Raw genomic sequence first — 26,191 nt, 5'->3', positions numbered from 1 at the left:
TTACGAAATAATCCAGATACAACTACTAAAGTAAGATTAGGAACTATAGGCAAGGGGAACTATCCGGGGCAACAATGGCAAATTGATTTTTCGGAACTCCCAAGAAAAGGGGGGTTTAGATATGTGTTAGTTCTGGTGGACACATTCTCTGGTTGGCCTGAAGCCTATCCCTGTAGGACTAATAAAGCAAAGGAGGTAACTAAGAATTTATTGAATGAAATAATACCACGCTTTGGAGTTCCAGCAACAATATCCTCTGATCGGGGTCCTCACTTTGTTTCAAAAATTGTCCAACAAGTGGGGAAAGCATTGGGAATAGATTGGCAATTACATACTCCCTACAGACCTCAGGCAAGTGGACAGGTAGAGAAGATGAATCATTTGCTTAAACAACAGATAGCAAAGATAAGTCAGGAAGCTAACCTGACCTGGCCTCAGGCTCTACCCCTGGCATTACTCAGAATACGTGTGAAGCCAAGAGTAAAGGAAAATCTAAGCCCTTTTGAAATATTGTATGGGCGACCGTACCAACTCCAATTCCAAGGAGAAGAGATAATGCAAGTTGGGGAAGGTTACCTTTGGGAATATATGCAGGAATTACAGAAACAGTTGTTAGAGATACATAAAGTTGTTTCAGGGACTAGAGCACGGGGGTTAGATCACCCCCTCCATGAAGTTAAGCCTGGTGACTATATCTATGTTAAGAATTTTGCAGGACAACCTCTGGAAGAGAAGTGGAAAGGCCCCTATCAAGTATTGCTCACCACCTTCACTGCCGTCAAGGTCAAGGAACAGCCCGCGTGGATCCACTACTCGAAAATAAAGAAAGCTTCCTCGACTCCATGGGCAGTCACCTCTACTGGACCTACTGGATTACGGTTTTCCAAATTGCGTTAGAATGCTCCGAGACAGGAGTGGACTGGAACTCAAATTTGCACCTCTCATTAACAAGTGAGATTTCCAAGGTCCTTAACAGGACTGACTGTTGGATATGCATGCATATGCCAGAACATAGTGGAAAGCCTTTCTCATTGATAGGTGTACCCATTAGGGGCAATGAATCATGGCGAGAATATTGGGTAAACACTACGTGGAAACATAGTTCTACACAGGGAATGATACAATCTTTAGAAATAACTAATTCACAAGAACCATCCTATACCTGTGTACAGAGATGTAACCCTCCTAAAGGGACAGCTAAGCAGGATGGGAGTTGCAACAATACTACCTTTGTAGGGAATCAAACAAATTGTAATAATACTAAAAACATGGAAATGTCAACTGAATGGCCAGTCCCTGCGGGAAGAGGATGGTTTTGGTTGTGCAACAACACGGCATGGAAAACGTTACCTATGGGGTGGAAAGGAACATGTACTTTGGGGGCGGTAGTCCCCAATCTGACTATCCATAAACGGTTATCTGAAGGGTGGGTACATACCCACATTCGGAAGATCAAACGAAGTGTAGGAGAAAATCCATTGGTGAAAAGACCAACTGCCTGTCATTCCTTTGTAAGGTGGTTTTTCCCTTGGCTAGGAGTAAGTGAATTAGAAAAGGCCATAGTGAATATCTCGGCAGTAGTAGAAAGGATAGAAAACAAAACAGCAGACGCGTTACAAGCACAACAGATTGAAATATCCAGCTTAGCCCAAGTGGTGAAGCAAAATCGGATGGCTTTAGATTTATTGTTGGCATCTAAAGGCGGAGTTTGTACAGTGATTAACACAAGCTGCTGTATGTATATTGATCAGAGTCATCGGGTCGCTACTGACTTAAATGAAATTTGGAAGCAGACCCAAATCTTACATGAAGTAACAAAAGATGATACCTCATGGGGCTTTGAAGAAATATGGGACAAAATTACCTCATGGCTACCCAATTTTAAGTGGCTTAGGCAGATTTTTGCAGCAATTATAGGAGTCATAGGTCTAGTAATTTTGATTTGGGTAATGTTTAAATGTATGACACTGTGTGAAAAGAAGACCGTTAGGTTCAGATCTCAGGCTGATGTCGATAAATATGTTCGAAGGAATGGGATAATATAATTGCAAAAGAATTTGCAATAGGTATAGAAAAGGGGGGACTTGATGTGGCAACCTCAATACAACAATCGAAGGAAAAGGATGCTATGGCTCAAAGGTCACATGTGTGTGTGCTAACAGATATCCTGTTGTGTCGAAAGAATGTCCTTGGTCAGTACTTCTTGTTTAGATAAGTTCCGTGCATTGTGAAATATTGGGTAATCAGCAGATGTTTGTGGTCAGTTATACAGCTCCTATACCATAAAAGGCATTAAGTATAGGACTAAAGTCCAAGAGACTTGATGCGCATGCCTGGGGAAGTGAGTTCAAGTAAAGGACAATATGAGGAAGACTATGGACGACCACCAGAGGACCCCCGGAGACCACCAAAGACCACCCGAGAAAAGGACTGCGGCTGCGCGCCGGCTTCCCGGAAAACTTATGAATATGTAGATTAGTTCCAAAATAATTATGAATATGTATGTATCTTTGTGATAAAAGGAAACGTGTGTTAGAGGGATGGTGCACATGATAGGAGGAGAGATCCCCCATGTGCCCGGCGCCGTAATAAAGAATATCTGCTGCCTATCCTCATAGTTTCTTTGATTCAGTGGTTACTTCGAGCTGTCTCTTGGCTCATCAAGTTTTGAAAGGAATGACAGATTGGACATTCAAAGACACTTGGTTTTGCTGACAGGTCGTTTTTATCAGCAAATGTCTGTCATAATTCAAAAGATAAATTGCCTTCTTTTTCCTGTAGGGAATTGGGCAAGAGCTGTGAGGTGACCCAGGCATTGCCCTTTTTTAGGTTATAGGCACAGATCCAAACTGGTGGGGTCTAGCAGGGACAGGGCCCCAGGAGTATCAGCAGCCTCTGGGATAATGCTCTCCGGCATTACAGATTGAGTGTGAGTGCTGACCTCAGTTCAACTGGTGGTAAAACATCAGTGAGTTCCCCAGAGTGTCACATGTGAACGGGTTAAAGGCTGTACCCTCCCAAGGTGCTCCTCTCCCCAGCCTGGCTGGTTGTTAGGAGCACTGTACTTGTCCTGCAGTCAGTCATTCCTCACACTGGAGCTTGTTTTAGGAAAATAGTCATGCCTCTGCTTAATCTTGATGTCAACTGATGTCCTCTCCCAGGTAATTAGGGAGCACGGGGTTCGTGTTTCTTGGACTGGCTTACTCTTCCCAAAGAAGTGTTAATCCTTTCTGCTGTTGGCTCAGCAGTGGAGCTCTCTGAATCAAACATCATCTTTTCATTGTTTTAGGCGGAAAGTGAAGCTCAAGATGAGTTTGTTACTGGCTTTGGGAATCCTCAGTCTGGACTCTGACATGCCTTGCAAGCACAAAGATGTCACGTGAATTCTGGAGCTACAGAAGTAAGTATTTCTTACTGTACTTAAAGATGCTGAGGGAACCATAATGAAATCCAGATTAAGAGTTCAGAAGATATTTAATGGCTTGCAAATTCCTTTACAGATAGAAAAAGGAGAAATTCGATTTTATGTAGGGTTAAGAGATTGAAATCCTAACAAAAGGTATTATGGTATAAAATCTAAGATTTGCTCCCCAGAACAAAGCAGGTGCAATCCAAGAATCCCAAAGGGGTCAGAAGGGAGAGGCTTGTATCAGAGAATCTAGTTTTTAACTGGGGAAACATGACTTCTTATTTAAGAATTCACGGATGTTAGTTGAAATGGAGAGAATTACGTGAAGAGCTGTATGTTCAGATCATGTGATCAGACTGTGTCAGCTGTTGACTTCAACTATGTCAGTCTTGGAATATATTCCAAAGGGAAAGGTGGCTGTGGCAGTGAGTTTTACTTCTAGAAAGATACTTGGCATCTGGTTTTGAATGTAAGAGAAGACCCTGCATTTTTGTGCCCAAACACAGCTATTTTTCTCTTGTTCTTGGCTGTACTCAATCTGTTCTGTGCTTAACAGTTAAAACAAAGGCTCTGCTTCAGCTTATGGAAGTACAGCTCTTGAGACTTAAACCAATTCCATTGTATTTAGTACCTGGAAAAAGCAGTCTTACATAGGCAGGAAATTGCTGGCATAGTGATGATGACCCTTTGCCGTTTACCCAACTGAATGTTGTGATGAGCAGTGTTGTATATCTGATGTGCCAGCTAATCACTAGGGTTTTCCCAGTTTGATTTGCTCCTGTCATTTCTGATTTTACTTCTTTTTTTCAAGGTTCTGTGACATCAGATGACCACTGTCTCCAGCCTTGTGTGTGCACACAGAGCCAACAGGAGAGTCCATCCCCTTGTAGAAGTGTGGGTGTTGAAGAAGGTCAGTTGCTTTTTTACTGTCACAGTACTCAGGCTCCTGCAGGCTGTACTGCCATCCAGGGAAAGCCTGTACTGGCCATGTTGGCAACTGTCCTATCCTTGAGGTACTGACAAAAGTCTTCCCATTTTCAAGAGCTCATGGAAGAAACTGGGGAGAAGCAAAGATAAAATGTAGTGCTCTTAGTGCATAAAGTCCCTTAATATTGCTTCTCAAAAACAGTGATTTATAAAGGAATTCTATTTCAGTCTACCCTTAAAGACTTAATTTTTCTGGCATAATGATGAGACTTTTGCCGTTTACCCATCTGAATGTTTTCTGATGTGTATGTTGATATTCTGAAATGCCAGTGAGGGTAATACCTTTATATAAGATTTATTAAGGGTACAGGAAACTAACTCATTATTTTTATTGTTCTTAGCTTGAAAGCAGCAGCCTGGAATGTGGCGTTCTAATGCACTTAGAAATGCTTCCATTGCCCTTCCTGCTCACCAGAAATACTGCTTGGTTCCATATTATGGCCGTGGAGTATGTGTTCACTGAAAATGAATAATCCTGGAATGAAGTTCAGGGTAGAGTGTCACTCCAGAAGAAGTGGCCTTATGGGCAGTCTTAAACTTAGTATGAATTTTTGAGTGTGTCAAATAAATTGATCAAAATGTGAATAAGGCAAAAGTAAAAATGTGGGAAAATGTGTGTTGTTTAAATGAGTGTTTACAGTATGAATAAAATCTTGGATTTCTGTTTTCAGTAACTTCTTTTTTTGTTGATGCTATGGGAGCAGTAGCAGTATCAACTCTGGTTGATATCCTGGGTAGGAGTAACACAAGCCTTAAGTAAGCAGCTTGTCCAGATTTGACAGAAAGTCTGTACAATTTTACTGCAGCCTTTTTTTATTTAACATGTATCTCTCAGAAGCAAGGCTTGCTAAGGATTCTGTCTAGTGCTGTATCCTTACTAGGAAGATGAAACACAGGAAAGCCCATAGCTGGGGAAGCATACTGTGCTCCAAACACCTTGTCTCCTACCATGCATTCTTCATTGTTTTTGCAGTGAGGTAGAGTTGAACTCATTTAGCTACCTGCCTACCAGGTTATCGAATATTCTTTTACCTAACTGTAGACCCCCGCAGTCTATGTAAAATAATGTGGAAACACTGGGTTTTGCAGGTTGGTGGGTTTCTTTTGTGGTTTGTTTGTTTTGCGGGCTTTTTTTTTTGTTTTGTTTGGGTTTTTGTGGCAGTCTTGTCTAATCTCATGTTTCTGTAATGTAAAAAAAGACACAACATGAATCAGTATGATATTACTTTTATATCTTTCAATACATCATGAGTAAGTACAGACTGCTGACTTAAACTATGAAGAGTTTTATTGTTCTTAAAACACCTTAACCCTTTGGGTGATACATTTGAAAGGAAGCAACAAGAAAAACTGCAGAATTCAGGTAGCTGAAATAAAATATTAGATTCTGAACTGATGATTTAATTTTTAGTTGTAGTCTTATCCTGAACCCTAAATTACTCCTTGCTTAACTGTGAATGGAGAGTGGTAGCCAGGAAGAGAAGTTCTGGTTAGCCATGTATGGCCATGGCTTTCCAGAAGGAAGACATCCCTCCTGCCTTCAAGTTACTCACAAAACTTGTAATTCAAGTCTGGTTAGCTATGCTTTGTTCCTTGGTAAAACATCACTGAACTGTCTTGTAAGTTTTTAGTAATTTTGTATTTCTAACTAGCCTCTCAAAAAGCCAAAGCCTCGGGCTTTTCTTAGAGTGGAGTTTTTACTCTTCATGAGTGTTAATGTGAATTCCTGGGCTATAGGCAGCAATAAACTTCAGCAGTTGATGGTGACACTGCATCAGGTAAATATCTCTCTGTTGCAGCGAGTTTTCATCACTGAGGTCAAATGGAAATACAGGATTTGGTGCTACACATAATGCAGATGTGCCTAGGCAAAGAAGAAATTAAGCTGTAAGACTTGATATTTGCCAGTATTTTGAGGGAAAAAAGAGCTGTGATGCAAATTACTTAGTAATGCAATCCTAGATCATAATTCTTGCCTCACTTTCAAATCTGTGTATGAACAAATATGACTGATGCTTAGTAAACAAAAAACCCCCTCCAACCCTTGTTTTTTGTTTCCCCAGGGAGGGAGATCTGTCCTTATTTTAACCTGAGGCAGTGTTAAAGGAGCAGTGCCTTAAATAAATCAGTATGAAGGACAGACTTGGTGCTGGCCTGTGCCCTTGTTACATACAGCACTGAGACAAGCTGACAGACCTCTCTAATACCAGTCTTCAGCAGTGGAAGTTCTGGATTTTGATTTGAAATTACCTGCCATCACAATCAATGGACGTAGAATTTTTTCAGACTTGACAAACTGACAGTGCTGCACCCAAGACTAAGGACCTGTTGTGCATTATTTACCGTGTTTTAGGGTCAGCGATGACTCAAGTAACAAGATGGCAATCAGTGCATCTTCCTCAAGTACTGTCTGTCTTAAACTGAGCTTGGCATGAGCCTTAGCCAGTGAAATCCTAAGAGATCAATATAAGCATGTCAGAAATAAAAATTACTACAGGCAAGAATGTAATGTGTATTGTGTCAAGCACTTGTGTAAATTAAAAGTTAACACTGGGGTGGTTTTTTTCATAAGTCAGTTGTGCAGTTACACTTGCCACTGACAAAATACATATTATCTATTAACTTTTTGTACTGCAAAGTGGAATTTGGCATGTTATCCATTAATACTTATTTTGCTCCCATAATAAGCTGTACATATTTAAACCCCAATTTTTTTCCAAATAGCTTTAATAATGATGCATGTTTTATAAATAGCTGGGTTGTTTTTTGTTTGGTTGGTTTTCTTTGTTTGGTTTTTTGTTTGGTTTTTTTTCCTGGTAAACTTATTTGAACTTGGGTTTCTTTTAGCAGTGTCAAATATATAAAATAAAATAGAATTAATAGAGATTATTTATGCTTGAACTTTCCAAAACATGAGTGTTATGGAAATTTTTATTAAACAATCTCCTGAGCAGATGAGCACAATTTCTCTTTGAAAATGGAAAGTAGGACATACAGAATTTTGAGTGCAGAGGCTGATAATGTTGATCCATGAATGGAATCTCTTCTCACCCTGCGACTTGCAAGATAATAGCCCTGAATGAGACTTTCTGCTTCTGACCTCAGTACAACAGGAAGATTCCTAGCAAACAAAATAAACTAGAGAGAGGGCATACATTTTAAATATTTAACTGGAAAATAAGGAGTTGACTTTTTCTCACACCTTTTAATATATCAGCAGCATAGTAATACAGATGGACAATTTATTCTGCCAGTCTAATAGTAAAGACAGTTTTCACCATTTGGCTATGCTGAATAAGGAAAATTTGAAGGACAGTCATAAGGACAGATCTTGGATAGTAAACAGAATTATAGAAAGGTTTTGGATGGTTAAAGATTATCCCATTCCAACTCTTCAGCAATGGGGAGGAACACTTTCCACTAGACCAGGTTGCTCAGAGCCCCATCCAACCTGGAGTTGAACACTTCTTGGGGGGAATCATCTGTTAGTTATGCTACAGATACTGGCAATTTAATTAGAATGGAATATTAACTTCTACTACTGCTTGTAAATTTTTTGGTCAAAAGTAGATATTGGAGATGTATTCTCATATGAATGTTAACTTAATATGTTTTCCAGAAATGTGCTCAAACTGTATTTATTGTACTGACCCTTTTCAAGAACTGAAGGTGCTTTTGTAAATGATCCTAAAGTGCTAGTGGCAATATGGTGGGGGAAAAGGGCAGAAAGTGAGTATTAAAAGTAAGCAGACAGCAAGAGAGAACCTTCTGATGCCAAACCCAGTATGATATTCACAAATATAATGCATTTCTAAATTATTGTGTATGATCTGTTACCTCCTCATAATCCTGTGTTCTGAACTGCTGTGAGACTTTGTACAGCACAGCTTCAGGATTAATGGCTTTTTTCAAGATATGATGTACAACAGGAGAAGACAGGCGACAGGAAGGAAGCTCACTGTAGATCAAGAGTCCAAAACCATCTACAAGGTTAACTGGAATCAAACTCACATCCTAAAGAAAAGACCCATAGAAAGAAAACATCTACTTTATTTTGGGCTTTTGATTTGTAGAAGCATCACCTTATTTTATATCTGAAATATCCTATATCCACTTATACTGCAAGATTATCTAATGAATTACCTGTAATACTTGGTAAAATCTTGTTTGAATGACACTTTTTTTGGGAAAGCTATCTCATTTTAGAAGGTACTTGATTTAAAGTTGCTTAAGTTGTGGCTTTCTGGGAAATACTAACAGGTTTTATTGTTTTCATTATTTTTTAGGTGGAAATGAACACAAATGACAGCTATAGCACAGTTCCTCTCATAACAAGGCATGTGCTTTACCATCTGTCCAATTAGAAAGTTCTCCTTTTGTATATGTTTCTTTGAGGAAGAATCCACATCTACAAAGGACCAAAAGTTGGTCTGAACTGAAACAGTAACTTGTTGGTCAGCCTCTTCTCCATACTTCTTCCCAGGAATAAATACTGTTGTTGTTCTGCTCTCTAGCACTAGGATAAGACAAAATTCATCAGTTACGTGATAGATTTAGCTTAGCTGTAAATTCTATCTGAAATCCGTCATGATTATGATTTTGCTGAATTGTTATGATTAAATAATGTCTGTAGCATGGCAGATTTAAGTTTACAGGGCCTTGGCGCTTTTGTCCTTGTGTCTTACACATACCCATTAAAACCAGCATATAGATTTTTGCAGCATTTGGGGGCCATAAGCTGGGGGAACAAACTTAGCCTTGAATTTGTAAATTTGTTTAATTCTGTCCCCTCATTTGTTAGGAGGTGGGAGATTACCAGACTGTAGAAGTTCAAGTTTATCCTTTTTGTATGAACTTAAGTCTCCTATGTAACAGATGCCACCCTTGGCCAGCACAGCAGTGCAGGCTTGAATGCTGGCACTTCCAGTTCCGTGTTTATCTTTGGACACAGAAGGAAAAATGTCACTGGAAGGTGGGTGTCGTATGCCACGAGGCAGAAGACATAAGCTGTAATTCAGAAGCCTAGAGGATTAAATAATTCTGTCAGTCATAAATTATTAAATTATTTGCTTCTAAAAAAATTACTAAGTGTTAGAAACAACAACAAAACATCCTTAACATGAAACAGGCATCAAAACTTATTGTTTTAACTTTGAATACAAAAGTAGAAGTTCAAGCCAGGTCTCCAACAGCTGTCATCAAGACTGTATTTCTTATGGATTAAACATGAGGCAAATCATGGGTTGCAGAAGTAATTCCCAGGAAATCAAATACGTCTTGTAATTTAAGCCCACATTGTTAACTCCTCTTTCTATTCTACAGAAACTTTTCCAGTGATTTAAAAGTTTAGAGGATTAGTAATTCTGGCCATCTGGGAAAAATGAAAAGGCTGGAACTTGCAAGCTCTGCCTTCCTGAGTTACACACTCCCCTCCAATTCTTTTGGAGAAAGAAGGTATAAGATATCTTTTTCATCCCCTGTACTATGTTCTTTGGCACAGAGAGGTTGCAAACTGTCTGTCTGGTTCCACAATCAAAGGCTCTTAATGATTTTAAGATGTCAGAGCATGGTTTGCCCTACTGTTATGACCTGGGAGAAAATTATGAAGTAAAATCAGTAAGAATTAGTAAATAGACTGACAGGCTGCTGACAGTAAATACTGTGCACATGCAAGATAGTACAAATATTGATTTACAGTGTGCAACCATTTTAATATAAACCAGATGTTTTGATTCTTAAAACACTGAACTCCTGTTTCTCTTAAGAAATCTTAATATTAATCTGGGGAAAAATAAATCTTGCAGGTCATGCTTTTAAAAATTTTCAACTAATTTCTACAGCTAAATTTTGAAGTGATCAAAGTTTTGGGATTTTTTTCGCAACAAAAAATATTAGTGAATTGGCTGAATAACTTCCAAATGAAAATAAAATTCATGCCCCTTTCAGAGATCTTGAGTTACAGAAGGAGAAAGTAATTTTGTTTAAACTAATGTAAATCTGAGCATATTGTACTTTTCTGAAGTGTATGTAAAATTGTGTTAACAGTTTATTGTTGCATGAATAGGTAAATCCATAAAATGCATAGTGAAAAATATCTAAAGGCAACAACAAACAGATTTATAGTGTATGTGTAAAGATATCTGTGAATTCTGATGCCTTATTAGAATTTTTTTAATGAAAAAGATAAACATGTAAGTATCTGTTTATACACTGCTTGTTCAAAAGGCAGATAGCTGGGAATCAGTGATGAGAGGGCTTAAATTGCCACAAGATTTGAAAAGGTGAACCCTTTTTTTTTTTTTTTTGTTACCAGCTTCTGGGACAGCCTTCAGTTTTGATTTTAGAAGAATATTTCATCTAAGCTCTGCAAAACTCTGCTAGTGATAAATTCTTACCATAATCTTATGAGAGTTTTAGGAGGTTTTATAATTAAGGAAGTCCTGATCTAGATGTATCATTTGAAAGAAACAAAAATGTCCCAGGGATGAAAACTGAGTATTTAACTAATTTGGAGACTCATATATTCTTGTAAAACAAATTCTCTAGCTTTTCATGTAAGACCAATCCTATCATCTTTAAAAAGACTAGATTTTAAATTCTCTTTACCTGTCAATTACTAGTGTGTCACTTGTCATAATCAAGAGATCCAGATAATCTGCATTTTCTTTTTCAGATGTCTGTACTAGACTCAGCAATATTGCAAGTTTAAGAGTATTGTAAGTTCCTGGTGGAACAACTTGAGAAGCAAAGATGTTGGCCAGGACAGCAGTAAACCTCCAGCATGAACTTGAAGTCAGTGAGAGCAGATACTTAAAATTGTCACTGACAGAAGAAGGACCTAATGGAAACAAAGTACAGGTGAACAAACACATTAAAGAGACCTGTGCAGGTGTGTTAGAACAAATCACCATTGGAGTCCTGATACAAAAACTTACCAAGAACAAATATATCTCTGTATTAAGCACAAATTCAGAATGTAAGTATCTGACACTGTTTATTTTACTGCTAAAAAGGTAGCAGACATGATCTGCTAGAACTGATGGAATAAGAAAGGATAAAAAACTAAAATATCAGTCCATTTTATATGATTTCAGAGTACTTTCCAATGGATAGGAGAAGATGGAAAGAGAAGCTGAAGAGCTACAGTAAATAATTAGGGAGTTTCCCAATGTATGGAAAGAGGGCAAAAGCAAATACTCTCAAATAACAGGAAGTACACAGGAAGACTATAATAGGAAAACCTCCGAGTGGTTTTGTAATCTGGACCTCTAGCTAATAAAAAACTGTACCAATTCTCAAGATTTTTGGCTAGGAGGTTTTCCAGGTTTTTTTTGAAGTTGATTTTTAATGGAATTTTCTTACCATTTGGTTTATAGAGCTGTACACTATTGACTTCTATACATGCAGTCACTTGTAGGCCATTCTGTACACAAGCTGGAATTCCTATAATCCTGTAGTGGTTTCCTATTGTCATTTTATTGGCCAGTTCATCTGCAAATAATAAAAAACTATGTGCAGGGGGGCAAAGCTACAGATAGGTTAGGGCATAAAAACAATTTTAAAGACATGGTCAGACAACTACACATTCTAAATGTTTGATTTTATGATTTAACGTTGGCAGAAAACAGCCAGATGCCAGATTGATAATGGACTAGAATAAAATGAAATATGCAATTTTAATTATTTAGTGCAAAAGGTAAGGAAGGCACAGTAGGTGAGGGAAAATAGATTTCATGATAAAGAAAATGGACAGTGCATTTAGTCCTGCATTGAAAAGAAAATGAATAGTTTTCTGCAAGTATATTTCCTACTATGAAACTTGTGGCACCACCATTATCAGTCACTTTCCTCTAAAATGTCAGAGAAAAAACCCAACACAATAAAGAGGAGATGCAAACCACACAGATTTCAAAAAGACACAAAACCAGCTTTGTGAACCTTTATATTTTTTGTGCACCTTAGAAAACCAAATCCCATTTATTTTTTGAAAAAGAGATTTAAATCCAACCAGATCTCAATTTCAGCCTGAGAAACATTGTAACCACACCGATCACTAGAGCCAGCAGAAATTTAATGCATGCAACTCTCAGTATCTAGACCATAGATTGTTCTATACATTTTTATTGTAATTTTAGTACTACTAGTTCTTTCTATTTAGTTTTCAATAAATTAACCATATAATTCCATAGGCTTTTGGAATAGAAGAAGATTTTTTTTGTTGCTTGTCTCCATGTTTGTTTTGGGTCTTTTTAAGAATTAATGTAAGTATTTTGCTGAATTGTGATTTTAGTTAGATATTAACATTAGAAATCATTTAATGTTTGCAGTGGACAGCAGTGGCAGTAGGAGCCAAAAATCCTGATGGAATGTGGAAAACAGCTAGATTGAGGAAGGATGTTAAATACACAAAGATATTACAGAACAGCATGACCAAAGCAAGTAGAAAGGAGGAAGAACAAGCAACAGTTACACTGCCAAGCTGGCCAGGAGATTTTAATTAAATAGAGGTGTAAAAGTGACACAATAATTTTGCTATGTACACTCTGCAACCACTGCTTTGTTACCTAGCTACTTTTTATAAAATTAAGGTGGGGGGGGAGTACAGAAAGAACTGCAATATAAATTATGACTTTCATCATTTCTGGGAAAAAAAAAAAGAGCTACAATTTCAAGGATTTATTACAGATCAATTCTGAAACATTTTTGACAGAACTCAAAAGTTCAGCTTACCTCTTAAGAACAATGTAAATGCCTGAATCCTAAAATGGGATTTATCAGTGGAATATCCTTTCAAAGCATTCAGAATTTTAGCATCAATCATTTCAACTATTTGTTTATCTTTCAAAACAAAGGCAAAGAAAAAGGTTAATTCTCTTGAAAACATATTTTTAAAGAAGACTGGTAGATTTTAAGTGGGCTTTTTCCACTTTAAGTTTTTTTGTTTACTTTTGTTTATTTGTTGTATAACAGAAGTAGGAAACTACCAGATTGAAAATAAGATTACATAGATCCTACCACCAAGTACTCTAAATTTCATGTCTTCCTGCAGTGGTGAAGAACACAAGCTACACACAAAATCAGTCCTCACTGTAGCAGACTCTGTAGCTCCAGGACAATGCACTCTGATGCACCTAAACCCTAAAAAAAAGTAATAATTTACCAACCATTTCAAAGCAGGGCATAGCTTTAGTTTTAAATTCCCCAGAAGAACAGAAGCAGTTAAAATAGTAGACAGTGAAATTCTAAATTTATTATGTGTTTCTTCAGATGAGCCTCCCTTACATATTCCACTAAAACAATCCATCTGATTTATTGTGTTGGGCCACGAGATGGCAGAGTTTCCTACTGCACATTCCCAAGCTGAACAACTTGGCCGGGCTTTCCTGAAGAATGAGCCACTGCCTGGCGTGGGAATCACATAGGATATGGAGAGTCACTATTCGAGGAACGTGTCCTCATAAAGATGTCTGGATGATTTAATCTGCAGTCTCCAAACTTTGGGATTTTGAATCTCTTTTATAACTCTGTGGTCTCTCTTACAGAAGATGTAAAGAAACAGCCTTAAAAGTACTTAGGGCCTCTCTGCAATGGTACAAGCAGTTCAGTAATACCAAAGTAGTAGTTCCACAGAAGTCAACTACTCATCAAAGCATCACTTTTTCCTTGCTAGAAGCTTTCGCCAGCCACTTAGGCATATTGTTCTGTGGTATTTTTTTATAGACAGAAACAGTTTCCAAGGAAAAAGGTATTTTACTAGTTCAGCTTATTTACTTTTGAGATATTTTATTCTTATTTAAGATATTTAAGTATTAAGTTATTTAATATACTAAATATATTCAGGTTATACAGGTGACCTATGTTTTCTCCTATAAGCTATCTTCAGCATTAGGAAAAGGGATTGCTGGCATAGTTATTCTTCTAAAACATTTAATAATGCTGAGCAAGTCCACTCCTTTCAATTAACAAAAATCCTGCAGTGCTCATTACAAAAATGTATGCACAATAAAACTATATAGGAAAATACCTTTGTTAGGCTAGGTTTTTAATCACTTATTACTAAATTTATTTAAAGGCTTTTTATATTTTTTACTACCTTCAGAGAATGGACAGGTTTCCTCAGTACAGAGAAATCTTGCTCCTTGTGTGTATTTTGTTACAGTTCCCATTGCAATCACTATCCCTTCAGACATGTAAAATCTTTGAGATGTGTAATTAAACGGATATGTAGAAAGACTCAGAACATAACTTGGTAAAGGTGGCAAATGTGTTGGTTTCAGCAATATACTGATCTAGCAAGAGACACAATGGCATTAATATCATAAAAACATACTTTTATTTAAAACTGCTTCACTTTTCATGGACAAACACACAATATGATACGTAGCTGTTTGCAAAATTTCAGAAACACATGAAGGGTAACTAGGTTTCATATTAATGAATCTCACAATTGCAATGTGGTAGGGTGAGACTTCCAGCTATTTTTAATTACAAATAGTACTGCAACCAAAGGGAAAATGAAAACTTAATACAAAAATATTTGTTAATATTTCACTATATGTAGAAGATTCAAGATGTAAATGGAGAAAACCAATGCAGACTCACCTGGGCTTCTGTCTGCAATTGTTCAATTAATGATAATGTCTTAATAGCTACGAAGCATACCTGTGATGGAAAAATAACTTCATTTTAGAAAGGAAAATCTAGTTAAAATTTAGATGATGCACTTTTGTCTACTCATCTGTTGTACACTTACTGACTGAAAAATCTGTGCAGCTTGTAGGGGATTATGAAGAATATAGTTTCCAAGAGTTGCATCTAATTCAGCAATGTCAGAAGGATTAATTGAAATAATGAAACGATAAACAGCATAACTTTGTTTTGAGTCTGTAGGAACAAAAAAGTATCTTAAAATAACAAGAGATTTGTGTAACAAATTTATGTATCAATTTAACAGACTACGTATTAAGTAATACCATTATATTTTTTGCAATCATGCACAAATTTCTGAAGGCCACCACTTCTGTCAAGGTAGACAAGGACAACTTCCCTCATTTTCTGTATTTCAGGATCCATCTTCCAAGATCTTTGCACTCTTTATCCTGCTGTGGGAATAAACTGTGAAGAAGTGGTTGTAGCACTGGCCATGCTATAACAGTAATAATAAAGGTACATATTAACAAACCCACAAAAAATTAAAATATTCTCTTTTTAAACTAGGCAATTTCTGAAGGATTTTTAAAATTCACTTCAAAGCTCTTTCCAATGACTGAGTAAATTTCTGAAGAGTGCTCTAGTGTTTTCATTTCCTCGGTGAATTATTTTACTCTCCTAATTCCCTAAGCCATGAAATGAAAGTTTCCATTTAATTTAACCTCCCCTGTAGATTTTGTAATCAGTCTATCAAAAGTAAGTCTTAAAATTTTATCTCCCTTATTTGAGAAGTCTGTCACAGCTGTTAAAAGTGTCAAAGTGGGCAACATCTCTTTTCTTAAAATCTGACTTTCCTACCATGCTGTGATCTCCTGTAGCACCCACTTACGGTGCTGATTTTGCACTTATTTCCATGCATGTTCACAGATGTTCAATTCTGATTCCCACTGGCAAAGCTTTTATAACTACAAGAGCTGATTATGCTCTTTATTTCATTGTGTATTACCCACAGCTCTATTTTTTTCTAAGAGTAGAGTCTTGTACCATGAAGCACTACTTTGCAGAATTTACAAGGAGAATTACTAAGGCCAAAATACTGTATTTTGTATATATCATCTGTTGTTTTAATGTCTTTTGTATTTTATCCTGCAAAATGTCCTTAGTTCTCACTGTAGACAGCCAACATGAATCAACACTCAAATCTAAGTAAGACTTAGCTACCTGGTAAAGGATAGGACATGGAATTATTAAGCTGATGAGGAACCAAAGGTCACAGCATATGAGAGACTCCCTGTAGGAGTTCACAGAAATAAAGGACTTTGGGAGGACAAACAGATCAACATCCGAGAGGAGTAACTGGATTCCAGCACAACTTCAGCGGCGTAAGCCCTGTGGCCTGAGCACTCTACTCTGTGGGCTGGAATGTGATTAGTGCCTGAAGTAATAAAGGTACAAGTTAAAAGACAATTTACAATAGGGGTTCCCCCCACCACCAGTGTCTTTGGGATTACTCCAGTGAAATTACTACTCCATCCCTTGAAATGTTCGGCAAGAAGGGTTTAAAGAAATGCACATGTATAGATCCACTGGATCTCCCTGAATCCTGTGTTACCCGGGCTGGACACCACGTATGATAGGAAGGACTGAGCTGTGGCCTGCTCATTGTGCACTTAGCAGCCGTAGCCTAAGCTTTGGAAAATAAAGCCTGACCACGGTGATGGTGTTCACCAGTGTCCCCACAGCCTTCTGACTCGGCACAGACACCCAGCATCTCCCGCCTGGCTTCAGCTTCCTGCCATCGGCACCCCTGCCTCACAGACCTCTCCACCAGTTACTCGGCAGCCTTGCTACGCCCCGTCCTGCCCTGCTGGAGCGGCAGCAGCGGGCACGGCGGGGCCGGGCTGCCCTCAGCCCCGAGGGGTGCGGGGGGAGGCGAGGGCGGTGGCGCCGTGCGGGGGAGGCTCCGTGCGGGGCCGAGGGTGGGTGGCGCTCCCTCAGCCCTCACCCGGCCCGCAGGGCCTCGGCTCACTGCAAGTCCTCAGGGAAGGCAAGACCCAGCCCGCCCCACCACTGCACTGAGTACTCGGCCCCACACGGCTGCTGCCCTCACCCACGGGCAGGCATCGGGCACGGGACATGGCTCTGAACCATCTTCTCTCATAAACGCACTCTTAATTGTTGCCTTTAGCATGTTCAGGCGCTCCCAAACTCTCCCGGAGAGCACCTCTGAACTCTATTTGTGTCCTATTTCAGTTCACATTTTTACAACCACCGTGCTGAATTTCAGTCAGTTCATCTTTGGTGTGGGCCCTCTCGTTTCCCCCCAGGCCGAGAGATGGGAGACCTCAAGAGCAGCTCGGTTCCCGGCCTGCGCAGCACCGGAGCAAGGCCTGCTCCTCACGGTCCCTCTGCAAGGGGAGGGACAATCCCCTTCCTCTGCAGTCAGGCAGAACAAAACCCCCTGCACTAGCCACAAAAAGGCAAATTTTGCCTCCCTTTATTACTTACCAGCCAAAACAGGAAAGGAGTAGCACAGGTGATTGCTGTGCAGGTCCACTCTCCTCTCCAGGCTTTACCAAGTGTTTCAGATGTCACTTTTCAGCTCAGCCCTGGGTGAGGAGCTACAACATTCCACACGCTTTGGAAACCATCCTCATGGGACGCACAGAGATGTGGAACAAGAGCACTGGGTAGAGAAATACTGTGAGGCTTTATTGCCTGATGTTGAACAGTGTTAACCTTTAGTTCAAAAAACCTAAATACTTCAGGTGATGTGCTGAACATGTTCACACTTTGCCAAAAAGGCAGTCTGCTGAAGGAAAAAGCTTAATAAGCCATTATTAAGCTGCTCTCCCAGAAATAACTTCAACTGCCACACTATTTTTTTAAAGGAAAGAATCCCTGAATTCCGACCAAAAAAAAAAAAAAAACCCCAACAACCAAAACCCTTCATTTAGTCAGGCAGCTACATCTTGGAACACAAGACAAAAATTAAAAAGGGTGCTAGTTCCCACAATTTCTGAAGTGTTCCCTCTCCTTCCCATCTCTCTACAGCACTGTACCTCTTTGCCATAAAGAGAAGGTAATTACAGCAGCCATATAATTTCACAATTTCAGAAGCATAGACTAAAAAGTCAGTATGAGAATAGATATTTCCTTTCATACCACCAATTTGTTTCCCAGTCCATCAGAAAGCCATGGTAGAAATTTTAAAATAAATAAATAAAAAGAACAAAACCCAAAAAAACCAAAACAACCAAACCTCACCCCACCCCCCCAGTCCCAAACCAAAAACCCCAGGGCTGTTACTTCCAAGTTATTTTAACGCCAAGGAAACAATTTCACACAGTTGCTGGTTGTCCTGAGCAGCTTTTTTCAACCCTTGCAGAAAAGAACCATGGAAAATGAGTACCAAGCCACCATTGTGCTCCCACAAATGATACAGTACCTTCCTTCCTCCCCTGCCAATATCAAGTCTTCCTTTTTACCCAATCACTCCTTCCAAAACCTCATGTAGCAACTACTAAGCATCACTTAACCACTATGCAGGAGACTGTGCTCTAGGAGATAGTCCTTGATGTAAGCAAGGAATCCTGTTTTACTTTCCACTCTTCTAATGTATTGATACAACATTTATTTCAAAATAATTATGATTTGATACACTCTCCCCTAGGTTCTCAATTCTTATCATATCTTGATGTGGTGTAAAGAGTATTTATTTTAGCTGCTTATTTTGCCAAAACCAAGGTGACTTAGATACTGAAATTTATGTAACATTCATTCAGTTTATGTATCATTATGATGTATCAGTATCTTACCAGACTTCTCTCAAATCAAGGCATTTAACTGAATGAACAGTACCATTTATGAACAAAAAACACAGAACATTTTTGGAGTAACAGACAAAAATAAGTTGTTATTTACAAGTAATATATATAATAAAACTACTACCATTATATGCCTTTTATACACTGTAACTGCAGTCAATTTTTGCATTGTTTAAAAAAATTTCCTTAAACAGAAATTGTTCAGAATTATGTTTGTCCATACACGTGTATGTTATGAGAAATACAATAGCTTTTCACATTTTTAAAATTATCAGTGTAATTTACATTTTTCTCCCAATATCAAGTGAAGATTTAAAAATGGTGCAAACTGGAACACAAAGACAAGTAGCTATGAGCGCTGAAATACAATCAATTTGGAACATAAGAGTGTTTTAGACTACCAATCTGTGAGAAAAATCCCTAATATTTGGCATGATCATCTCACCACCCACCCCCAAAATGTCAAAGCTAATTGACTTACTTTTAAAGTAACCATGATTATTGCATATTAGATCTTTGGAGAAGCAGAGCTTTAACCAAAAATATTTTTAATGTAGTTGAAATATAGATGCTTAGCTCAGGGAAGAAAGAAAAATAGAACATATAATAAGTAATGTTATCAAATCAATCCAGTTAATTTGTTCTGTCCTTGCTTTGAGTAATCCCCCATACCTCAGATAATCCAGTTAAATCAATGGGTACTTCAGCAAGTGCAAGAGCAACAATCCAGTTTTATGTGACCAAGTTTTCATTCTGCAGAAGTCCTTTAGGAATCTTGGTCCTTAACTTAAATCATTTAAGTGCTGACAGGTAAATTAACACATATTCCAAACTGGTAACAGGGAAAACATTTATCTCTTTTTAAACCAGTATATACAAAAGACAATTTGCATAGTTACAATTCAAGCACAAAGTCACTGTAAATAAGTACAAAAGCATTTATAAATTTACTAAATTTGCTGCTGTTTTTGCCAGCCAAATTAGATAGGTATGAATGTAAACTCGAAGGGATTGAGGAGAACAGTCAGTGTTTTTGCTTAAAAAATACATAGAGAATGCTTTTTAAAGGTTTTAAAAAATATTTTCTGCAGCAGGAACAAACAGTTCATACCCCAAAGAAAGCCATCCAAAATGCCCAAATTCCTCCTATACAGCAGAGAAAGTTTGTTCATAGGTTTCAAACCTACATACAAGACGAGGCACTATTTACTCTATTTTGGAATGTGTCCATAATGCTAACATTTCAATTCAACCCAAGACTTCCAAAGCACTCTTTGCTTCTAAGCTCCTAGGAAAACCCATCTTCAGAAGGTGGTGCGTAAGAAAATCCAACAAATGCATCATCTGCCTCTAGGACACTGGCATTAACAATGTTGTAGTCAGAAGAAACACAAACTGAGTATGGGACCATTTCTTCTGTGAACACTGCATCAAAATTCCCAATATCGTCTGGTCCAACCTAGAAAACAGAAGGATCTATCAATCATCAAATTAATACAGCGTTTTAAACCTGTGCTTGCTCTTTATAAAGGTTCTAAATCTAACTCTCAAGGCTATTTTGTTGGTATATTCTATTTAAGTAAAAGAAATTTAAGGAAGAACACCTCCATCTCTGAAAATAGGTATTAAAAGGCTAGGGTTTTTTTTCTTTTAGGTTGGAGTTTTGATGAAATCCTACATTCTTAATAATCCCCACAAACTTAAAAAAATATGAAAAAAAGTCTCTCTTAGGGAGATTTTCTCAATTTAGAGCATGGTGCTAGGAACACCAGGTCTATGGGTTCAGTCCCCATATGGGGTGCTCACTTAAAAGCTGGACTTGATCCTTGTGGGTCCCTTTCAACTCAGAATATTCTGTGATGTGTGATCTGAGATGCAAACACCAACACCATTGCCACATCCCAGGCACCTACCACATTAGGATTAAATGGTGGTGGAATCTTCTTCTGAAGCAGATCAGTCCAGCTGAGAGATTCAAAGAACGGGTGCTTTTGAATTTCAAGCTGCAGCAAACAATAAATATTTTAGATATTTTGTAATTCCATCCTGTGCATCATAGTAAACATTACTTCATACTACATGCACATAGGGAAGTTCTTATGTGCATGTCTTTATCAACTTGTTTATTCACAATTTACTTTGCAATAAAATTTGTAGTCAGTAAAAATAGCAATTAAAATTTGTGAGACCGCCTCTATGAACGGTTTTTCTTCTAAGATTATACTTTTCTGCTTTTAAGCCCTAAAATCAACAACCTTGAAGTCTACCACAGAGCAAGAATGTTTTCTGTTAGTATCTGTTCCTGCCTTACAGTTTTGTTAGTTTTTGTAAAGCATATCACTGTCTGAGAAGCAGCTGCTTCAACAACTCTGCAATATACTTAGTATTTAAGAAGCAGCAAACAGCTATGCTAAATCCTTTCATCTTGCTCACTTACAAGGTCCACAGACTAACATAAGGACTGCAAACCAAAGATGACAAAGATCCCACCTGCAATGGATGAAGTACATCCTCTAGATCATTCCTCATTGCACTGCTCAGTTCTGAAGACACCAGTAACTTTTTCACATTAACTTCTTGTGAACAAAAGTTTTGTTGCTACACTGGGAAAATACCTGCCATGACTTTAAGGCCAAAAAAACCCTGCTGTTTGCATGGAACTAGTGTCCCTCTCTACCTGAAGATTGGTTTTCAAATCATTAGTATTACCACATGACAGCCTTTTCTTTTGATTATTTCCCCGTTTCACTATGAACAGTAAAACCTACTTCTGTGCACCTTAGTGACTGCTACACCAGCAACTGTTTTTCCTTTGCTGGCAGGTACAGCAGCAACCAAGCTCAAAATACCCCACAACAATCACTGCTCTCTTATCCCCAGCAAATTCACTGGTATCTTTACTGAAGAAATAAAAAGGAGGAAAACAGAGACAGATGCAGCAATGCAATCTGTGTCTACAACTATTAATCCTGCGCCATGCACAGTAATTTGGTGAGTCCCTTTAAATGAAACAGGGTTTGATAAATTAGGACGTGACTTACGAAGTCTTCCCTTGCTCCGAGTCTGCTTTGCCGATCTTTCTCCAAAAGTTCTTCCAGGATAGACCAGGCTGTAAGACTGATTCCTGGGCGCAAAACCAGGGGTTTATGAAGTATATTATCGTACATCTCAGCAACATCACGGCAGTAAAAAGGAGGCTAAAAAAAATACAAGTTCTACATGAATTTGAAGTCACGTGCAATGTTGTTTCATATGTTATGTATGATCAGTAAATGATTCTTTAAGACATACAAGCTGGTGGCAGCAAAACAGCAGTCTCCTTTTCATGCACTGCTAACTTCTAATTCAGTCATCACCAGTGCCAGAACTTTACACCTGATAACCTCCCACCACCCGTATTCTCACACCCGTAAGTAGCCATAGATGCCATCCAGCTTCAAAGCTCACACTGAACTTGCCTGAAAAGAACCTGAGAATGGGAAAATAAACCCATCTCCCTATTTAAGCTCCTATGGGAGGAGCAAGAACTTGACTAGAGGAACAGATTCTTACTGAAGTAAGAAGCACAGCGAGATTTTTTTTGTTCTAATGCTGTCAAAAGCTAGGAGAAAACCTGGGATGCCTACGTAAAAAAAAGTATTTCAATTTTTTTTATTGCAATATTTGACAAAATTTTACTTATAAGTTGTTTTGGGGTTTTTTGTGTATTATCACTGGTGATTCAGTTTACTCTCAGAGTCCCTCAAAGTGATGACTACTAATTTTGCTGCTGTCTACGATTTTGCTTTTCCATGAACTGTCAGACACCAGGAGGCAATGTAAAATCCAAAAGAGAAAAACAAGCTCTACGTAAGTACAAGACAATCTGTTAATCTGCTTAAATGGAGTATTCCCATATTAAGAAAAAGCTAGCATCTTTAACAACACTCAAAGGTTACTTCAAATAAAGGGGGAGAGGGGAGGAAAGCAACTCTTACGTATCAGGTACATACCAGCCCATACAGCATTTCATAAAGAACTGCACCAAGGCACCACCAGTCTACTGTGTTGTCATAGGGCTGCTTTTTAATGACTTCTGGCGCAAGATACTACAGTTTAAAAAAAAAAAAAACCACTTTAGAGAATGAGGCTAGCATGGATAAAACCTAGGGTTTAGTCACTTCACAGTAAACACTTCCAAGAAAAGCTGCTTCATAACAATAAAATGTTTCAGCTACACCTTTCATCATTCACTGCCTTCAAAGGTCTTTAATGGATTTTAAAGTGTGTTTATTAAATTATGGAATTTTATAATCTCTGTTCAGAGAATCCCTCATACATGTTCAAGCCTTCCACATTCTAAGTTTTTTGGTACAGTTTTCTCGGTAAAAAGACAAGAGAGTTCAGTAACTCAGTCAGCAAGTTCAAACTTTTGTGCATATGCAATAATTTGCTTGAGTTACAGATATTAATTCCCTATAAACTTACTAAGAATCAATGGCAGGATATGGTAAGTAGATTCATATTGACACATCTGTAGCAGCTGTTACACAAGCTAACTGTCCTGTGTCTACCCAGCAGTTAGGAGACACGGGAGAAAACAATATTTAAAAAGGGCTGGAGAAAGAGAGGAAGGAAGAGATGAGTTATGGCCATGTGGGTAGCAAGTTGTAGACACTGCATATTAAAAAAGAACAATGAATAGATCTGTAGAGAGCTTGTCTTTGGGTTGGTTTCATCTTGTTAGAAGAATGCAGACCTCCCAGCAGTACAAAACACAGTATTTGACCTTCCAGTTACACCAATATTAATAGTAGTCAACAGTCATTAATTACTGATAAAAAACCCATGAAAGTTGTCAACATACTTCTGGGGTCCCACAGAAAGTTGCAGTGGTGTCAGAAGTTGCAATCCCTTCTTTACAAAGTCCAAAGTCTGTCAAGACAACATGACCCTGTTTAAATGAGTTAAAAAGAGAACATGCTCAACACGTGAACACAGATAAAGTGTCAAATTTGTGAGAGAATACAGAAAACAGAAATAATCTTCCATACTTACTAGTGAATCTAGGAGAATGTTTTCTGGTTTTAAATCCCTATTAAAAAAGAAAAGATAGTAAATCAAAACGGAAGTCACAAGTGGTTCAGAGGCAAGGGGTTTTATTATTCTTCAGCTGAAAGCTTCAAGTTCTGATGAAATTGTTATGTTCAGGTTTCCTGTAAGATGATTCCTTGTGGAGGAGCTTTTTATTTGGTGATTTGTCTATTTTGAATTTCTGCAGGACAAGGACACATTTCAGAAACTTACCTGTACACTATATTTATGGAGTGTAAGTAGCCCAGTGCACTGGCTATTTCAGCAGCATAAAATCTGGCTCTGTGCTCAGGAAAGGAGCGTTCTCTTTGTAAGTGAAAGAATAGCTGTAAATATGCAAATAGGAAATAAGAGCATTAGACAAAACATGTCAGGTAAGTAATATGTAATTTTATAGTGAAGAGTAACTTATTTTGTTATCCACTTTAAAAAAAAAGTACAATGAAGTAGAATTGGTTTTACTGCATGATTTAGCCATTACTTTACTCTCTTCCCTGCTTCTCTTTTGTGGATCATATGGATAGGTAAACTCAAACTCATTCCCTTAAAACCAGGACTATTCAAAAGGAACTAGAGTAAATCACTAAGCTGTGAACAGAAGTTGGCAAGACCAAATCATGCAAGATTGCCTCCAAGCAGAATATAACCAGGTGTCAAATAAGTAACCTTTCATTTCTGTAAATTGAAAGATTTGCATAATTACTTCTAGAATTATATTCTGAAATAACCTAGATTACTGCGGGAGATTTATATTCCAAGCTGATCCACAATTCTCTCTACTACAGAGAATTATCTGGGTGCAAATAATTTGAGCAGATACAGAAGTCTAGACAAAGATTAAATCATAAACTGTTCTACACACTCAGCTTATAAAGATTCTAAGAAAAATGAAGTTTTCTGGTTTCTGCCTCCAAAGTTCAGGAAAAATAAAAAGCCACCCCAGCTTTCCAAGCTTTTCATTCAAATTTGAAAGCTGTGTTGAACAGTTTTTATTTTGCTTGAAACAATATAAACTTTGTTCTGGTCACAATTCAGAGTAGAGCAAACCAGGATTTTGCTAATACAGTCTAAGTAAGGTGACGGTACATTAGACAGCAGAAATGCCCATCTTGTCCCAACTCTGACACAATATAATAAATACAGCTGTCAGTTTCCTTCCTTCCCCTTTCAAATATCAGCATCTCACCTACTGCAGATGCAAGAGGAAGCCAGTGTTACATGGTGAAAAATGTAAACGTAAGATTAATTTGTAATAAATTTAAGTAACTGTAAAATACAGTATTTATATCTGACAAGTATGTCTACATTTGGATTGAAGTTGTCAACAAAACAGGAACAGGGTCCAAATAGCTACAGTGGTCTGTCGTATCGGCAGATAATAACAGAATTTTCAAAACTGGGAGAATGCTGATCACAGCCCATTGTAAATGATCATTTCACTCCTCCCACCTAGAATTAGCAGAACAGACAGACTAAAGTGCAAACAAAAGCACCACATACCTCTCCTCCATTAACAAAATCCAGGACAAAGTAAAGCTTTTCTGTTGTTTGGAATGAGTAATGTAATCCAACCAAAAATGGATGTTTCACATTTTTCAAAAGCACATTACGTTCTGCCATAATATGTTTTTGCTGCAAGAAGTAAGAGATCAATAAGTAAACAGGAATGATTTTGCAATTAAGGGAAAAAACAATGGAGGTGGGTGGAAAAAGACTATTTCTCTTAACCTCTTTCCTATTGAGAACAATTTTTTTCTGCAACACTTTGACAGCATAGTATTTCCCATCCAGTTTTCGTTTTGCAAGAAGAACCTGTGAAATTCAAAAAAAGGGAAAAAATGTGATTGTGGCAACTCACATACTATTGGTAGTATTTTATAATTTCAGCATAACTGGAAGGTGTTCATGCTATTTTTTCACAACACAGTTTCTTTGCTTCTAATACAGTCAGTCAACAATGTAATTGCCAACGGAATTAGCTTACAGTTCAATAAAAACTTATCACAACAGTGGTATCATGAAAGACTGAATTACAGCATTTGTTTCCTGTGACCTGCTAAATCTCTATCAAGATCAATTTCAGTTTTTTTGGGCATAAATTTTAAAGGCAATTGAATAAAAAATGACAACACAAAAAATAATTTGGAAATGAAGATTTCAAGAGGGGTTTTGGCATCTTCATAAAATATCAATAATTAATTTACTTTTCAATATGTTGCTGCTCACGCTGCTCCATAGTATCAGA

The 26,191-nt window shown here is 37.8% G+C and overlaps 2 protein-coding genes across 4 annotated transcripts in view; both read right to left on the bottom strand.

Annotated features, from left to right (window-relative positions):
• Positions 1 to 4,222: 4,222 nt before the first annotated feature.
• MCMDC2 (minichromosome maintenance domain containing 2) lies at positions 4,223 to 16,941 on the bottom strand. The gene is made up of 14 exons (XM_033061914.1): positions 15,370 to 16,941; positions 15,150 to 15,280; positions 14,999 to 15,058; positions 14,490 to 14,685; positions 13,412 to 13,534; positions 13,127 to 13,234; positions 11,759 to 11,887; positions 11,003 to 11,234; positions 9,213 to 9,418; positions 8,746 to 8,912; positions 8,234 to 8,410; positions 7,392 to 7,534; positions 6,740 to 6,849; positions 4,223 to 6,260 (listed from the first exon to the last, which is right to left on the bottom strand). Exons 1-14 carry the CDS (start codon positions 15,467 to 15,469, stop codon positions 6,094 to 6,096), a joined length of 2,049 nt encoding a protein of 682 aa, XP_032917805.1. The 5' UTR covers positions 15,470 to 16,941; the 3' UTR covers positions 4,223 to 6,093.
• Positions 16,942 to 18,933: 1,992 nt separating this feature from the next.
• LOC116998487 (serine/threonine-protein kinase Sgk3) overlaps positions 18,934 to 26,191 on the bottom strand; it is a 54,959-nt gene continuing 47,701 nt past the window's right edge. For all 3 annotated transcript variants that reach the window (XM_033064164.2, XM_033064181.2, XM_033064172.2), the window contains exons 9-17: positions 25,675 to 25,758; positions 25,447 to 25,578; positions 24,160 to 24,272; positions 23,911 to 23,947; positions 23,720 to 23,806; positions 22,866 to 22,961; positions 21,915 to 22,070; positions 20,787 to 20,876; positions 18,934 to 20,332 (exon numbers count right to left, since the gene is read on the bottom strand). In XM_033064164.2, the coding sequence (XP_032920055.1) occupies positions 20,162 to 20,332; positions 20,787 to 20,876; positions 21,915 to 22,070; positions 22,866 to 22,961; positions 23,720 to 23,806; positions 23,911 to 23,947; positions 24,160 to 24,272; positions 25,447 to 25,578; positions 25,675 to 25,758 (966 nt within the window). In that variant the 3' untranslated portion in view covers positions 18,934 to 20,161. The remainder of the gene's footprint in view (positions 20,333 to 20,786; positions 20,877 to 21,914; positions 22,071 to 22,865; positions 22,962 to 23,719; positions 23,807 to 23,910; positions 23,948 to 24,159; positions 24,273 to 25,446; positions 25,579 to 25,674; positions 25,759 to 26,191) is intronic.

The sequence above is a fragment of the Catharus ustulatus genome, chromosome 1, assembly GCF_009819885.2.
Source record: "Catharus ustulatus isolate bCatUst1 chromosome 1, bCatUst1.pri.v2, whole genome shotgun sequence".
NCBI classification, from domain to species: domain Eukaryota; kingdom Metazoa; phylum Chordata; class Aves; order Passeriformes; family Turdidae; genus Catharus; species Catharus ustulatus.
The sequence above is the reverse complement of the archived record's forward strand: the minus strand, read 5'-3'. Positions and strand labels throughout refer to the sequence as shown.